This window comes from Melanotaenia boesemani, chromosome 8 (genome assembly GCF_017639745.1).
Source record: "Melanotaenia boesemani isolate fMelBoe1 chromosome 8, fMelBoe1.pri, whole genome shotgun sequence".
In the NCBI taxonomy this organism is placed as follows: Eukaryota; Metazoa; Chordata; class Actinopteri; order Atheriniformes; family Melanotaeniidae; genus Melanotaenia; species Melanotaenia boesemani.
Genome location: NC_055689.1, coordinates 27,663,437 through 27,680,275, shown reverse-complemented (window position 1 = coordinate 27,680,275; position 16,839 = coordinate 27,663,437). Strand labels below are relative to the sequence as shown.

At 38.9% G+C, this 16,839-nt stretch overlaps 1 protein-coding gene across 1 annotated transcript in view; it reads left to right on the top strand.

Moving 5' to 3' along the window:
• The window catches only part of lig1 (ligase I, DNA, ATP-dependent), a 62,263-nt gene that overhangs the window by 39,811 nt on the left and 5,613 nt on the right, over window positions 1-16,839 (top strand). The window contains exons 20-24 of the mRNA XM_041992723.1: window positions 931-1,002; window positions 4,135-4,279; window positions 4,798-4,880; window positions 6,855-7,007; window positions 12,817-12,870. Coding sequence (XP_041848657.1) covers window positions 931-1,002; window positions 4,135-4,279; window positions 4,798-4,880; window positions 6,855-7,007; window positions 12,817-12,870 — 507 coding nt within the window. The remainder of the gene's footprint in view (window positions 1-930; window positions 1,003-4,134; window positions 4,280-4,797; window positions 4,881-6,854; window positions 7,008-12,816; window positions 12,871-16,839) is intronic.

Sequence of the window (16,839 nt, the reverse complement as noted above, 5' to 3'; positions counted from 1 at the left end):
TGTTTGCACTAAAGCAAAGGGTGAAATTACGAGGTTTCATTGTTTCTTGGTATTACTTTAGCTGTTCCGGACCACTGGAGACTAAATTGTGGCCCCTCAACTAAAATGTAAATTGACACAGCTGGTTTAGGGGGATACTTGACTGAAAAATGATTCCACTGGGGTACAATATTAAAAAAAAAAAATCTAAGAACCACTGATCTACACAGATTTAATTTATGCATATCGTTGCTTTTGGCATGTCTGCAGCCTGAAGAAGCAGGACTATCGATTGCATGACTGCAAGAACACAAACTTTGGGACTTTACCCAGGAAAATCTGAATTCCTAGAGTTATTAGTGGTCAAAAAGTGTGCAGGCTAGCATTTTTACATTCTAGTAATACAAGCTGGTGTAACAAATCCTGAATATGAAACAAGCTTGCTGCTGGAGCAGAATAATTTTAACAAACAGAATAATGGATTTACAGATAGCTGGTACAGCCTGTTCTAAGCAATTCAATACCACTTCGTTGTAGTACAACGTCATGGAATTTTACCTTGGGGGCCATGATGGACACCTTTGTAATGAGACAGTTGATTGTGAGACCAGTGGGGGTAAACGAGTGGAGTAAACAGGATGAGGTGCAAGAAAGGTGAGAGCAGGAGATGGAGAAGTAAAAAGAGGGGAACGAAGTAAGTGGAGGTGCAGGAAATAGTACACAGAGAGAGAGCGATGAGCACACCAAAGAGGTGTGATTCTGTAATAAGGTAGAGGGAAGCTGAGGAAAGCTGGATGGTTAACTTTCAAGATGAACCATGGAGAAATCAAAGAGCTCTTTGCCACAAATCCCAAGGTTGGGTGTAGTGACTTGTGAATAATATGCACCAATTTGCATGTTTTTATCAAGAGAAAAATATTAAAATGAATCTATTTGGATGCTTTCCTGCAGGATGTTGATGCCTCAGAGATCAAAGTCCAAGTGTGCGTCTTTGCTTTTGACCTCCTCTATCTCAATGGCGAGGTAAGACCAAGTGTTCCTAATGAAAGTATTACTCGAAATGCTCCTGTTGGCCTTTTAAAACTGGCATGCGAGTGCGTTTTCATTGTTTGCAATCATACTTGCATGCTCGTTGCTCCGCCGAGATGCCAGCAGTGTCCTTGAATGCCAATGACGGTGCTTCTGAGGCCGTAACTAGATAATGATTGTAACGCTCATTGTAATTCCAGCAGTGTATTTTGATTGTGTGTCTGTCTGAGTCTCTGAATCTCAGAGAGAGTCTGTGCTTTTGTTGAGCCCATGTGTTAGACTGTGTGTGTGTGTGTGTGTGTGTTGTGGATGGTAACTGTGACTAAATGCGGGGTTGCATTTATGTTTATATTCCCATGATGTACCCTTGATTTGTTCTTTTTTTTTGTTGTTTTTCTTTTTGTTTTTTGTAAGCAAATTTCTTTTTCTTTTATTTATTTTTTTCTTAAACAAATTTCTTGAGTCTGCTGAAGTTCTAATTAGTGTGTGCCTCTGTCTGCCAGTGCTGTGAGTTTTCCCAAGTGGATGGAAACCAAATTACATCAGTAAAGGAGCCCAAATGTCTTTTAAGTTCTGCAATATCATGACTAATTCCCACTTAATATGGGTTTTTCTATAAATGTTAGAGGTTCATTTTTTATTGCCTGCACAGGCTTTGTCATATGGTGTGGCTGTTTTGTTGTTTATCTCCATACTCTGCTCTATGGGCCCCTGAGCAAGGCACTTAACACCCACCCAAACTGCTCCCTGGGCCCTGAAATATGATAGCCCACTGCTCTCTAGTAAATCGACAAGAAATGGGTAAAATGCAGAGCCTAATTTCTCAATTGGGATTAATAAATCAAAAGTAATATTAGTTGTTATTACTCTGTGAAATTGTAATGTACCATTTCCTGTACCCCACAGTTCTTGTAACCACTAACTCTGCTGCTGTTGTGAGAGGGTCAGGATACAAGATATATGGGGTGGATGTAGCTTTTGTGACATATTATAGTGGTTTGTAAATTTATCCTTTGAAGCCTCTCACTTGCTTCTCTGCATTTGACCCGTCCTAGTTACACGAAGATGGGTGTAGGCAACCACCAAGAGCCCTGCAAGTTGTAGATGTTTGCCTTTTTCAACACATCTAATTCACACTGGATCACTGAGCAGATCTTGATACACTGTTGGATCCATTTAATTTGAATCAGGTGTGTTGGTGTAGAGAAACATCCAAATCTTGCAGGACTGCAGCTCTTGAGGATCAGTTGCAAGCCCCTGGACTAAGAGCAGTGGGCTGCCATAGTATAGCACCTGGGGAGCAGTTGGGGGTTAAGGGCCTTACTCAGGAACCCACAGCTGTTGCATTGCTGCAGTTCAAAATAAGAGAAATATAAAAGTGATCAAAAAAATGGAATTGGGATCAGTAGCATGGATAAGGTTAACAGCTTTTAGCTCATCCTGTATAGCCAGAATATCAATTGGGACCCTTGTTACCTTCATTTTGTTGAAAAATCCTGCTCCAGAGGTCTACCAGACACACAGAATTTTATGCCTTCAGGTATTGCTTTAAAAATATTCCAATGAATATCAGAAAACCCTGTTTCTGGCCATGTTGTTGTCCCCAGTCCTCCCGGATCTTTGACGGATTGCAAGGATACCTGATTCAGATCCATTTGATCTGAATCAGGTTTGTTGGGGCAGAAAAACATCTAAAACCTGCAGGACAGTGACCCTCAGGGACTGGAGTGTGAGGTCCCTTATTCAGGGCTGTTTGGATGGTTGGATGACCACGAAGCCAAATATTCTTGGGAGGCAGTTTCTAATAAAAATCACTGTTACTGCATTTTCCTGTACTTCCTATTTATCTTCCTGGTTAAAGCCTAGTGGTTGAGTTAATCTTTGACATACAGTCTATATTCCAACCACACAGCTAAGACCTGACCATCCAGCTGCTAGTTGAGCCAGTATCTACCACCGAAGACGTACTATAAATGTAAACTCCTTGCTAATATTTTAAAAATGTTATTACAACTCTGATATCCTGAAGAGATGCATCAACTCCAAAAGCAGTTTGTATTCAGTTTATTTTGACAGACTTCAAATTTCTACAGATTTGTCAACTTTTAGGCAAAACAAAAGAGCTGTGTGTAGGAGGCTCTGATACAGCACAAACACTAAGAGCGATATATCCGCATGACACCTTTACCAAATCCACTTTATGCAAGCACCCACACTGCTTCTGCTTTGATGCATGTCTGCATGTCAGAATATGCCACAGTCCCATTTTCTAGTATGATATGCATTAACTCTCCAGAAAAGCTATGCTTGTGTTACACTGACTCCAGGGATCAGCAGTGCCTGGCAACTGTTGGTATGTTTTAATGTACTTGCTGCAGGCATTTTGTGATGCTGAAAAAAAACAAATACATTTGCAAGATGATGTTGAACCTGACGTAAGTAGTTAAGTCTAATAGACAAATTAGAGGGATTCAAAGCCTCCAAATCAACTGTTCATTGCATTTTAGATTTTGGATTTTAATACGAGAAGACTCGAGCCACGCCACAACACTGGCAGTTCTTAAAATTTATATTACATACCTTGAGTATACTCTAAAACTTTAATAGCAATCTTGACATAAGGATTTTTATAATACTTCTCAAACCATTGTGATCCCCCATTTGCTTACCATTGATGCACTGACTCATAAAAATGCATATTTTGAGCTGAAATATGTCAGAAACAGCAGCAATATGCCTAATAAGCTGAATGAAATGATGAAAGGAGTGTGGTATCTTTTCTTTGTGCTGCTTTACCACAGTCAGGTGTTGACACCTTTGTATTATTTAGGAGAATTTGTCACAATATCAGTTAAAAATACCTGAAATTACAGTAGGTGGCTGTAAACGTGTTCAAAGATTTGCCACTATGAAGACTGTGTATATGTTGGGGGTTTGTGTGTGTATGATCTGAGTTTATTCTGAGAGTCTGAGACTGTGTGTTTGTATGTGTGTGGGTAGATGCTAGAGATGGCGTTTCATCCTTGTCATTGCAAGCCTTCGAGCTATGAAGAGGAAATGGTTGTAATGATACACTTTTGGCATTTGTAATGATGTGTGTATTTCATTACGTTTGTGTGTGTTCAGTCTCTGGTAAAGCAGCCGCTGTGCCGGCGTCGGGCTCTGCTGAGAGAATGCTTCTCACCAGTGGAGGGAAAGTTGGAGTTTGCCCGTTCCATCGACTCCGACGACACGGATACCATCGCAGAGTTCCTGGAGCAGTCTATACGAGGTGTGTGTGTGTGTGTTCTGACAGACAGAGGCAGATTTTTCCTTCCTGTTTTCCTTCCTGCTGTGCCTTGAACTTTTGTGTGTGTGCAAAGTGTGTTATTGTTTTCTCGCCTGCTGTCCCTGTGCTTTTTGAACCTTTTTGTGTGTGGGTTTGTTACGTTTGCATCATTTCACTTGTGCTTTTGCATGCTGCCTTCTGTGTAAACTGTGTGAGTGTGTGTGTGTGGTTGTTTACTTGTCTTTGCGTGCTGTTTCTTTGATAGGCCTAGATGTTATTTATGTGTGGTGTCTGCATGAGTTTTCTTGTGTTGGATTTGTTTTCACTGTTTAGAAAGAGCAGAATGTGTATATGAGTTATAGGCCTCTTTGTCCACTTAGTCTTTGTTTCCTTTGAGACACACACAGTGACATTTCATGTATCAGGTAGATAATCTCTTAATTTCCTCTCTGGGCTCCCAGAATCGTGTTTTGTTGTATTAATGCGTGTGTGCGTGTGTGTGTGTGTGTGTGTGTGTGTAGACTCCTGTGAGGGCCTGATGGTGAAGACTCTGGAAAAGGATGCTACCTATGAGATTGCCAAGCGCTCCCATAATTGGCTCAAGGTGCGTGTATATGTGATGGTGGGGCTAAACATCATGATATGGTAGTAAATCACATATATGTTGCAAATAGGAACAAACACTTCCTCCAACACTTTCTTTGTTTTTTCAACCACAAATTTAGAGCAGAAGACTTGAAGTTTAGTAGAAATCATGCTTTTGTGTAGTATAATATGAGTTCACAGCCATCTTACCAATGTCTACATAATCAAGGCTTACAAATTTTAGATTCTTTAATAAAGTGACAATTTATTTTTATTTATTTAACATTTTTTATTTTTTTTACAGGGTTTTCAATGTGGCAATTAAACTTAAGACACTCAACCAACCTGGTTTCCCAGTATCAATAGTTTGTAACCACCTCAACTTTCTTCTCATAAGATATCACAATATCAGGACTATCAGAAAGGCTTATATTTAGAATTAGAAAAATACATTAACTTGGTTTTGTAAAACTGAACTTGCAAAACATAAACAGCAAATAGTGATTTCTGAAATTATCATTCAATGATGGAGCTTGGCAGTGTAAGACTGTCTTCATTGTAAAACTGAGGAGAATAGAATAGAAGCAGTGCAGCGCTCATACAGCTTGATGTGTGTGTGCTCCTTCCTCATTTATGCCTATACCATTATGTATAATGAAAACATGAGTGGGCCAAGTACCGAGCCTTGGGGTGCCCATTATCAGTAGTTACCCTATTTGAGCTCAGACCATTAACTCTTAGACACGGAGTTCTTGCAGGCTTGAAAACCAGCATGCATGAACAGAGAGTTCTACATTATGTAATTTCCTCTTTAATATGATCCACTGTGCCAAAAGCTTTGGATAGATCAATAAACAAGGCGGCACAGCTCTGCCTGTTATCCAGATTACAACCTTAATTGCAGCTGTAATGGTACTATGAAAATATGTGTATATTTATCCTGTTAAAATATATTACACTCCTAAATTTTATCAGTAGCCCAGATATTTAGACAGTATAGCTGACCTTAAACTGTAGGTCGGTGAACAGTAAGCAAAGCTGCGCAAAAAAGAGAGAAAAATTTGCCCAAATTTATCAACAGTGAAAATGAAGAGAGTAAAAACAAAGTTAAAAACAACCACAAAGGTGCTGTACAGAAGACTAAAAGCACAAATAATAAAACCATTTAAAACATCCATCCATTATCTATACCACTTCGTCCAATAAAGGGTTGCAGGGAAGCTGGAGCCTATCCCAGCATATCCCTGACAGGCAGGGTACACCCTGGACAGGTCAACAGTCCATCGCAGGGCCTCAATCAAAACAATCTAATCAAATAAATAAGAAGTTAAAATATAAAAACAAGCAAAATGTTAAAATCTCGAAAGTATGCAAAAGCCAAGGAAAATGTGAGTTTTAAAAAGAGACTTTAAATCAGGCGAAGAGGAGGCCTGTCTGATATGCAGAGGCAGAATGTTCCACAATCTGGGACCAGCAACAGCATACTTCCATGTTTAGTTTGAACTCTGGGGGCAGAAAGCAAAGCTCTTCCTGGGGACCTGAGATGTCTTGAAGGCTCATCATGTTTCAGAAGATTTGGGATGTACTTTGGCCCCAAACCATTTAAAGTTTTATTAACCAACAGCAGCACTTTAAAATCAACTTTTTAATAGACAAAGTTGGTGTAGAGAGTTAAAAACTGGAGGGATCTGACCCACTTTTCACGTCTTTGTGAAAACTGAAGAGCAATGTTCTGAATCAGCTGCTGCTGGATGATCGATCTTTTAGCAGAGCCGAAAATACCCTGTCTACTGAAGATAAATGCATGGATCAGCTTTTCTAAATCACTCTGGCATATTAGTCTTTTAATCTTTGACATATCTTTCAGATAATAGTAGGCTGACTTCAAAACTTCTTAAGTTCAGATCTGAGTTCATGACACCCAGATATACTACTTTGGCCCAGAGCACACTTTAAAACACTGACACCATTTTTCTCATTGTCCTCCTTCTAGTTGAAGAAGGACTACCTGGATGGGGTGGGCGATACAGTAGATCTTTGTGTGATTGGCGCCTATCTGGGGAAAGGAAAAAGGGCGGGCACTTATGGCGGCTTCCTGCTGGCCTGCTATGATGAAGAAAATGAGGAATTCCAATCAGTCTGTAAGGTAAGTGTGTGCAGTGCATTTTTCATTAAGGGAGCAATGATGCAGTTAACTTGCTACATACTTGACACTGTCTGCACAGCTAAACTGATGCATTAGACAGCGGTAACGTTTTAAAAAATTTTTACCTAGTCAAGCATAAAATGTACAAATTAGGTTTCTAGCTTTAAGAATCAAAGTGTTTTCAAAGGAAGTTAACTTTACAATAAAAATGCAAAATTCCCATGAAGAAATCTGAAAAATTCTAGCTTTTTTACAAGCAGGCCTGTGTGCACCTGTGATTTTCAGACAATAAAATCAAAGTTATGGTTGACAACTTAACGTCCAGTCTAACTGGTTAACAGACCTGACTGCTATGAGTAATGCTCAGTTAAAACCTTTATATTTCTAGTGTCTTCAGTTATCTTTGCATTCATGAGAAGCCACATTAAACAGAGAAGGGAATTTAGTATTTCTGAAGTGTGTGTGTCGGTCTACATTTTCAGCCATCAGTTGAATCTGTCAATTTAGTGTTAAGTGTGTAATGTGGCATAAGTAAACATGACGTGTGTAGGTATGCCGAGTAGAAACGCGAAAGAGGAACCTATTTTCAGCTCAGAATGACTTATTTTAATATGTATTATTACTATTTTTTCACATCTGTGTATTTAGGTATCCTGTGAGTGTGTTTTTAGATTGTCGGTGTGCCTGAGATGAGCACTTGCAAACATACTGTGTGTGTTTTGTATTTATGTTTACTTTGTCACCTTTTCACTTTTCTTCCGAGTTGGAGAAACATTCTTGTCTATATGTGTGGGATTGTGGCTGAGTTTGTCCTGAAGTGTGCAGTAAGCTTGTGATGGATGATGCGTGACCACTTTTGTTTGTATGTTGTTTTGAAATATTAAGATCATAAACAAGTAGGTGTGTGACTTCACAGAGCTTAAATTCTTTCACTTACTCTGAAATCCGTCTATCAGTTTCTTTCCTTCTGCAACTTTTATTTATCCTTTTAAAGAGATTTGCAGAGCAGCAAGCACCTTGCTTCCACCTACGTAACACACTCACACCTGAGAGCTCATTGATACCACCACAGAGATCTGCTCTGGTTTGCTTTTCATGTTGCAGTTCTCAGATCTCTCCTCACATTTCAAGCACCCAACACAAAAATTTTATTCTTTATTAGATGATGATTTAACATATCTGATCGCCATCTTTTTCTTCTTCTTCTTTAAAAAAAGCAAAAACATTAGAAGTGAATAACAGTGTCATTTTGTGCTCTTTTAAACTGCTCAGTTAATCAACACCACCATGTGCAGCAACACTCAAATCTAAAATCACTTCATCTCCTAATTCAATCACATAGTAGCAGATTGATTGATGTCTCTGTACTTGGCTTATTTAAATGCAACAAAGTTGGCCGCTTTTACACTTTGAAATGCATAAATGATTAATTTCTCGTGTCCTTTTCTATGATCACAAACAGAGCATGAGAGAGAGACTTGCAAGATATGTATTGGTCAAATGCTTCAGAGTATTTGCACATAGTTGGTATATTACCTGTAGTAGATCATGGTTGGTATGCCCCCAGTTTGGAGGAGCAAACAGAAACTAAGCAACGTACTGTTCCAATTGGGATCAGCAACAAATGTGTTACAACCTTAGAAGAAAAAAGTAAACCAACCCATTTTAAGGGTTGAACTGAAGCTGTAAAAGCCATCCATCTTCTCTTCACAGCCACCAGACTTCAAAGCTGCTAATTTTACATGTGAGTTTCCAGTCAGCTGTTAATTTAATTTTCTGTTATTAGGTGACTTGGTTCTGATATGCCCTAACATCTAAAGCACTTCTGTTTAAGCAGAGTTGAACCAAAAATTCCCATTTTTCATGGAGGGCTTGATTGGTTTCACACTGCACTCCTAAAATATTCCCAATATGTTTTGGGAGTACCACAAGGAAGAATGTAATATTTGCTCTGGGCTTCAAGCTGAGATCTTCCATCCAGCCCACCAGTAATGCAGTGTGTGAATATAGCCATTAATCTTTGGGAGGAATAGAAGAAAGAAAATATGTGTTTGTAGGAGTTAAATGATTTACACATATTCTTATCAGCTGACCTGTACAGAAGTCTTGAGCCACCTCTCATTTCTTCATTAATTGCAGAAAAAAAAATGCAAATCTGGTGCTTCATTAAAACAGCTGTAACTTCTAGCTTCTTTTTTAGTTTTGCTTTGTTAGGACACCGCTCAGCAAGCCAGGACATAGCAGGTGTCCAGCTAATAGCTCTTCAGGAATCACTGGATCATTGGAGCAAAAATGCTAATTTATATCTGTCAAACAGTTTTGTTTGTTTTTTTTTTAGAAATGTTTATTGATTTAGCATTTGAGATGGACTGCTGGTTTAAAATGAAAAAGCTGACAAACGTGAAAATTTGTCCTACTTAAAGTATATGTAGGCACAATAATGATTGATCCCTTGGGCTAATGTAAGTGCCCTTTTTAATGCTTAAATGGTTCTTAGGTCGGTATTAAATCCCTTTACAAACAAAACACATGACTCGTCAAGTGGTCAGGTACAAGAAGTGGACTGAAAATGAGTGAAAATGAGCCAGTGTTTAAAGAAAACCTTTACATCCTGGCCACTTCAAAAGATCACATGAAAGTCAGGTCCTTTGAAGCAAAATATGTAGGGGAAAATGCCAGACGAGTAAATTTTTCACAAGAAGCGGCTGAGTGGGCTATTTAATATCTCGTTGTGATGTGTTGCCAAGGTAACCAGTTCTGACACAGAACCTGCAACTCGGTCGGCCGCAGCTGTTGTATTAGACCTAATCAGTGGAGGGAAGTAAGATGATTGCTTAACGCTATGTTAACATATATTCTGAGTTTCTGTTGCCACGGTTACCAACTAGCATTTAGCCAACAGTAAGGCTATTTGACCGGAACTTTTTAAATAGGTTTCCTATAACACTTTTTAACGGACACCCAACAGCCAATCAGAATTAAGTATTCACCCACACCATGGTATAAAAAGAAATAATTGGTGGCTGAAGACTTTCTCATCGTTGTGCATATCGCTCTTCTTTTGCCTGACATTGTAAATGTGTTGAAATGTATGTGGTATAAATATCAATGCAATCAGTCATCCAGAAGCATCATCAGCCATACTTGGCATGTTGTAAACAAAACAGTAATTTCCACAGTGTGCTATTTGCATCATTTCCTGCTCCGTCTGTGATCCACTATGACACCCCCCCTCTTGATTTCCAGCTGTGAGGGCTCATCTTCAGCACCCATGCTCCCGCTGTGAGGTGCATATTTAAACAGCAGCTGTTGAGAAAGCCCTGCCTGAACTGTCCGCAAGTTCTCCAGAAAGTTTTTACTGTTCATGTGTAAAAATACCAGAGGGCTCTAGTGTTGTAGTAAAACATTGCTTGTCTTCAATGCACACAACTTTTCCTCCTTTTACCACCTCTGTGAGGTAGAAAATATCTCTACGTGTGGACATTAAGTGTACTTCTAGACAGATTTTTGCTTGAGTACATCACTGAAGATATTTCAGGATTTTTTTCCACCATGTCTATATGGGAGCTGGAATGCTTGCACTTAAATTTTGCTCTCCTCTAATAATGCAAATGTATTGAACTTACCTGTGGCAGCATTCAGTGTCCAATGCACAATCACTGTAACTATGCATGTACAATCGGCAAAGATTGTCTTAAAAGCTGCAACGAACTGTAAATTTCTCAAATAAACTGTTGCATTAATTAAGATCAAGGCACATGTGTTCTGTAAAACATGAGGTGACGCTTCATGTCAACCCAGCAGCTATTAGGTGCATATGTTATGTGACTGCAGCATTTACTGCTCCTGTACGCTGCATTTCATCGTGCTTGGACTTTCCAACATTTTGATAAAACAAAGGCAGAAAATAAAAAATGAAAGCTTAATTCAACCTGCTTTTTTTTCCTCTCCCACTTCTTAATATTCTGCTAAAATGTTCTGGGGGCAGATCACCCCCAGCATATCCAAGATCAGTTCTGCTCCACAGAGATTTTTATCAGAACAGAGGAGATGGTGCAGTCATAACAGCAGTGCTTCAGTTTGTTTGTAGCACTGGGAAAGCAGGACCAACACTGAAGAGGCTCCTTAATGCTATACTTGATTGTGTTTTTTTGTGGTTTGTTTTTTGTGTTTTTTTTTTAAGCAGAGGAATACATTACAATAAATCTCAGACATTTCAAGGAAATGTTAAATATGTGTCATATTTTCAACATACATCCAACTTATTACTTTGCTGTTATTGGCTTTTAAATCCATCCCCTAACCCATTCAATGCTAGTTTTTGTTTAGCTATGTCAAATGCCATATCTATTTACAGCTTGCTTTCTTGGTAGATGATTTGTTGCTTGGTTATAGCAGGTAGGAATGACTCAGGGCAACCAGCTTGTTTTGAATACTTTGTGTCAAAAGAGAGAAAAATCAAGGAACCTTCTTAAAAAGTGCAGAGTGCTGCCAAACAGAGAGGACTTGAGTTGCATAACCTTCTCCCCACCAGGAAGACATGAAACGAGGGTACCCTACACAAACAGAAAACTCAATCACAGTATTCATACATGTAGGAGACGCACACACACACGGGGGGGATACAAAGACAACATGTACAGCTGGCATTAAACTTTACTGTTGATTGATAAGTTCTTGTACAGAAGCTTGTGAGCTATAGGGACTCTGTAGTAAAATGTGTAACAGTACTGGTGGAAATATGACATCTCAGAATAAAATAATTATGACAAAGCTGAAGCAAACAAGATGTCAGTCTGACATGCAGAGAACATGATGGTATTTCCAGCAGCTGTCACCCTCAGCAACAAAGCAATTCATCCGTCCGTCCGTCCGTCCATCCATCCATCCATCCATACATACATACATGCATGTTCATCTGAGATCAATGAAGTAATTTGATTTTTTTAAAAAAAGCTGATGTTGCTTTTTGCCAGTTTTGTCCTTTTTTTTCTGTGTATTAAGGCCACTGTAGTAAATATGCCACCTAATAATAAGACAAAAGCAGCATGAAGAAGGTGTTTCATTAGAATGAATTTAAGCTTTCCCTGGTCTCTAATCTCCTTTCTCTGTTCTCAAACCAGAACCATTTTTTGGCACCTAAGTCAAAATGTAAGACAGCTGCAGTTTTTTGTTTCTTTTTTTTTTTTTTTTTTTTTTGGCGGGGGGTAATGTTATCTCTCAAACACCTGTATTGATTGGATGAAGCTACTGGAGAGATTTGATTATCAGTACACAAAACAAACGAGTCTGTGTAATTGTCCCAGTGCTCCATTTGAGGTGTTCTCACTTTAAACTAATTCTACCTCCATCGGTTTGGTAGCGATCTTAGCCTTCACTGAAGGATAAGACCTAAATAATACATAAAGGCGCCCCCAGTTGAATTACACACATCTGAGCCTTGAATGATGCCAGACTTGTACTTTAAAGCTTTTCATGGACACCTGCAGAATATGTCTGTGGGTGACAAAATGCTATATTTGCATCATGCACCAGCCCCCCTCCCCCCTCCCTCCCTCCCTCCCTCTCAGCAGGTGTCAGCCTGTTAGGTGTTTCTTATGTCTCAGCAGGTTCAAGTCCTTTGAGACGTGACATGACACTTGAGGCAAATCAGGCAGACAAGATGCTTGTGGTGTGTGTGTGTCGGTGTGTGTGTGTGTTCTGCTGCTCGCTGCCAAATGTCTGCTGTCTCACCACGATGGAATATGTGTATGCGTATATCTGAGGATGTATGTGTGTGTCTCTCTCATCTCCTTTCGTTCTCTTCCAGATCGGGACAGGCTTCAAGGATGAAGATCTGGAGCAGCATTACAAGTTCTTAAAGGTAAAGTGGCACTGCATGACTGTTGCACTGACTAGCCTGATTAAAAACAAACCCCCACCCCTTCCCCACTGGTGCCTTCAGTTCTTTTAAGTCATAACCAGGGCTTTGAACTATGTTGCATACTACTTGAACTAAATTATTTTAGGGGTTGGAAGAGCCTGAACGACTGTTGTTAAGGTCTTTAGAGTTTTTGTAATACCACAAATTAGTCATTTTATCTTTTTAGTTACAAGTTGAGTTGTTTTATTTAGAAGAGAGTTAGAAAACCAGAGTGCAGATGGACTTGTAAAATTTGGCCAATTTTGTAAGCAGCACCTTGTGGTATTAACAAAAAATTTTATTTTATGAAAAGTTGTTTTACCCTTATTGCTTCATGCCCTATCAGTCAATAAAGAAATCAGAAAAAATGACCATAATTTGACTTTAAAGCATATGCTTCTTTTTGCAAATTAGCAAAATGTTTGTTTGGAAAACCCTAACCTACTGCTGGTTCACCTATTTACAAAAATAAAGTGTTCAGAGGAGCTGTGCGGGCACGCTCTGACGTTAGATAATGAATTGCTTTTTCAATTTGCATATGAAGAGGTTTGTTCCAGAGCAGCAGCATTTGAAACAATTGACAACTGCTCTCTGAAAATGATCGCTGCTCTGTGAGTCAGAATTCATTTGAGGCCTCTTGAGTTTATCGGCTAAATTTAGACCTGTTTTGCAGGAGTAAGTCTTTTTAAATTGCAGCAGTCTGTTTGGAAAAAATCACAAATTTTTAAAATAAATCTGATCGTACAAACCTGATTTTAGATATAGTTGGTTACTTAAAGATTAAAGGGATGGAGTCTGGTTTTCAAGTTGCTGCAGAGTACATAATGACCACAGTGTAGTCATGCTTGAGAAGGAGGTGTAACCTTTTTGTCTCTGACCAGAACAGCCTGCACTGTAGTGTTTGTAATGAAATTGATGGATGGTGAAATAAGGCGAGCCAGTGGTGTTGTTGCGCTGCTCTTGTGCAGCAGTGCTGCAGGCCAATGGGACTGTCGACAGGGACACAATTGGCTTGTTTACACTCCTCTAGTTAGTGAGGTGCTGTGTTGTAACGAGGACCGCACTGATCCGCTGTATTGTATGGGGAAGGATACCTAACCAGTTAACCATAATAACTCATTTTCACGATAAAGTTGTTTCATCTTCTCTGTATAAAGATAATTTAAGTCTTTCAATTATAGATATTCCTGGAGTTTATCACTATTAATTTAAAATGAGTACATAGTTTCTGTCTGATAAAGTTGGCTCATCTGATAGTCATTTAAACCCTACAGCTTTGAAATATAAAATTTAGTTCAAGATATTTCACAGCATGAAGTCCATTAGGCATAACAGAAGTATGTGCAACTCCATGTGCTTTTATTGTCTGTAGGAAGTGACTGTTTTATGAGTTGACCTGACAAATTGCACATCACAATGGCCAACACAAACATTGCTAAAACATATGGAGTTCATATTTTATTTTGTTCATTAACTATTACTTCTTTCTAATCAAACAGCTGTGTGACTTTTAGTAAATGAAAATTTTCTTCAGGCTGCACGTTAGGGGAGAAAAAATACTCCAGAGTAAATAAAAAAAAAAGTGTCATAGGGACACACATTAGATTAATTGTTCTCTCACTCTGAGGAGTAAATACTGTCAAATCAACCCAAGTAATTGCATGTAACTAAAATAGCATTGGCACTTTCAGGCTAATATGAAGTGTAATTATATTATTCCTGAAGGCACATACACTTGCATTGTTTCATCACCCATACTTAATACAGTACTTGGCCCATTTAATAAGTACTCAATTTAATATAGGCTGCTGCCAGAAAGTATGTTAGCACTCTAGGATTTGCTGTTTCTGCATAAATTTAACCTAAAGCATCAACAGATTATCTGAGAAAAAGATAAAGAGAAACCAATTAGACTAATGAAATGAAAAAAATATATATATACTTGGTCATTTATTTATTGAGGAAAATGAGTCGGCGTTACCTATCTGCGAGTGGCAAATGTATGTAAGCCTCTGGGATTATAAAGTAATTTGAAATTGAAAGTTGAAACTCCTGAATCTATCTCAGGGTCATTTGCAACACAGAACCAGCTGCAGTTGATTGTTTAAAATGGAAAGTAAACTTGGAATAACTTAGTATTTCCTTTATTTTTCCATCTTATTAGTTTATTTTAAAGAAACTGCACATGAAAAAAACATTGCTGTAAATGCAGCAGAATAGGCTAAAAAGGTCATCTTTCATCTGTTGTCCCTGGAAAGCTGTTACAAAGCCACACTAAACAAACAACAGAAGAAAATTAATTTATGGAAAAAATATGTATATAATCTATTTTAAAAAAATCATTCGTAGTCATATTTAACATTCACCAAAATCCAAAAGTGTTAGACCATGTACAGATGAAAAATGACTGACATTAGTTCTGTAATGGTCTACTGGGGCAGAGAGGAACCCCGGCTAATGTCTAAGAAACTAAAGACGTTTCTCACCATGACTGTCATGTCCACAAGTCAACCAACAGGGAAAACAGTCAACAGTGGTATACATGAGAGGTTTGCAAGAAGAACCACAACAGACCGATGTAGTGCATCACTGCCGACGCTGCGCTGATCTGCCGGTCGATCTCTTGCTCCATTTTTCCCTCACTCCTAAACCCCAAGATACTTGAACTTCTCCACTTGGGGCAGGATCTCATTCCTTTTCCAGCTGCAGACCATGAGCTCATATTTAAAGGTGAAATTGTCTCCCAACCCACCTTCTGTTGTCTCACCACCTGACGAACGGGCCTTAAGGATTGGGTGCAATGTACGCTGGGTGGGGGCCTTAAAATTGTAGCCTCTTTAGCTTTCGCATTGTTCTCCACTTCGGAAATACCAGGCCAATGATCCAGGTTATGTCCCTTTCTTTATCCGACTACTTCTTCACCAACAACGTAGTATCTTTTCTTTTTTTTTTATTTTAGAGTTGCTTTGCTTTTGCTTTGAAGGTATGAGTTGATCTTGCTCCGGCCTTTTATAGAGAGGGAGGTACATGAACGCGCGGTCGGACCGGCTGGTAAACACAGGGCTGGAGATCAACACAGAGAGACAGTGTGTGACGTCATACAATACTCCAGATGAAATTACACCTCTAGTTCTTCACATAGACATTTTTTAATTCCTTCAGTCTAGAAAAGATGAATTTCTGCTTTTTGCCTCTTTAAAGATTTAGAGTAGCCAAATGAAAATTTTTACTTTAATCCAAGAGAAATACTGTGGTGGAGGGGACCCATAAGAAAATCCACCCTTACAGCTACACAGATGAAACTGTTTTGGTAAAAAAAAAAAAATGTCTCAAATTCCTCCATGCTAATGTGCAGGATTGAAGATTATACTGGATCATATATTTGTCTAATTAGCTTCTCTTTTAAGATTATTAGGACTTGGAGTTTTAGTTTTACTGTTGAAAAATGTCATTGCTGAATCCTGTTTTGCAGCTAAGAGGCTCATGATAATCAGCAGCAATATTTTATAAGACTGCAGACCTACCGGCTCACTCATTGTAATTCAGTGCATATTAGAGCATCACTTGAATGCCTGCAGTATAAATAATGTGAGGAAACGGCATCGCTGCTGTTGGACCTTTTCTTTTGCCAACATTACTTCTCTCTGACCCACTTCTGTGGACACCTCTGCAGTCTAGTTATATTAGGGTTTCAGGCTCACAGCCCCTGAAATAGTTGTTTCTCCTAAATGAGAAGAGTATGATGCTGTTAAAAAGTGGCATCAACAACCACAGGATGGCTCATGTGGCATAAACGGTTTGATAGCACCCCGAGCTCAGTCGTCAGGTTTTATGATCTTTTTTTTTTTTTTTATTTCCTAGAGGAGAATTTCAGGTAACAAAACTGTGTGTCTGTAGCTGTTCCCCGAATGAAATCTTTCACATAGGTAT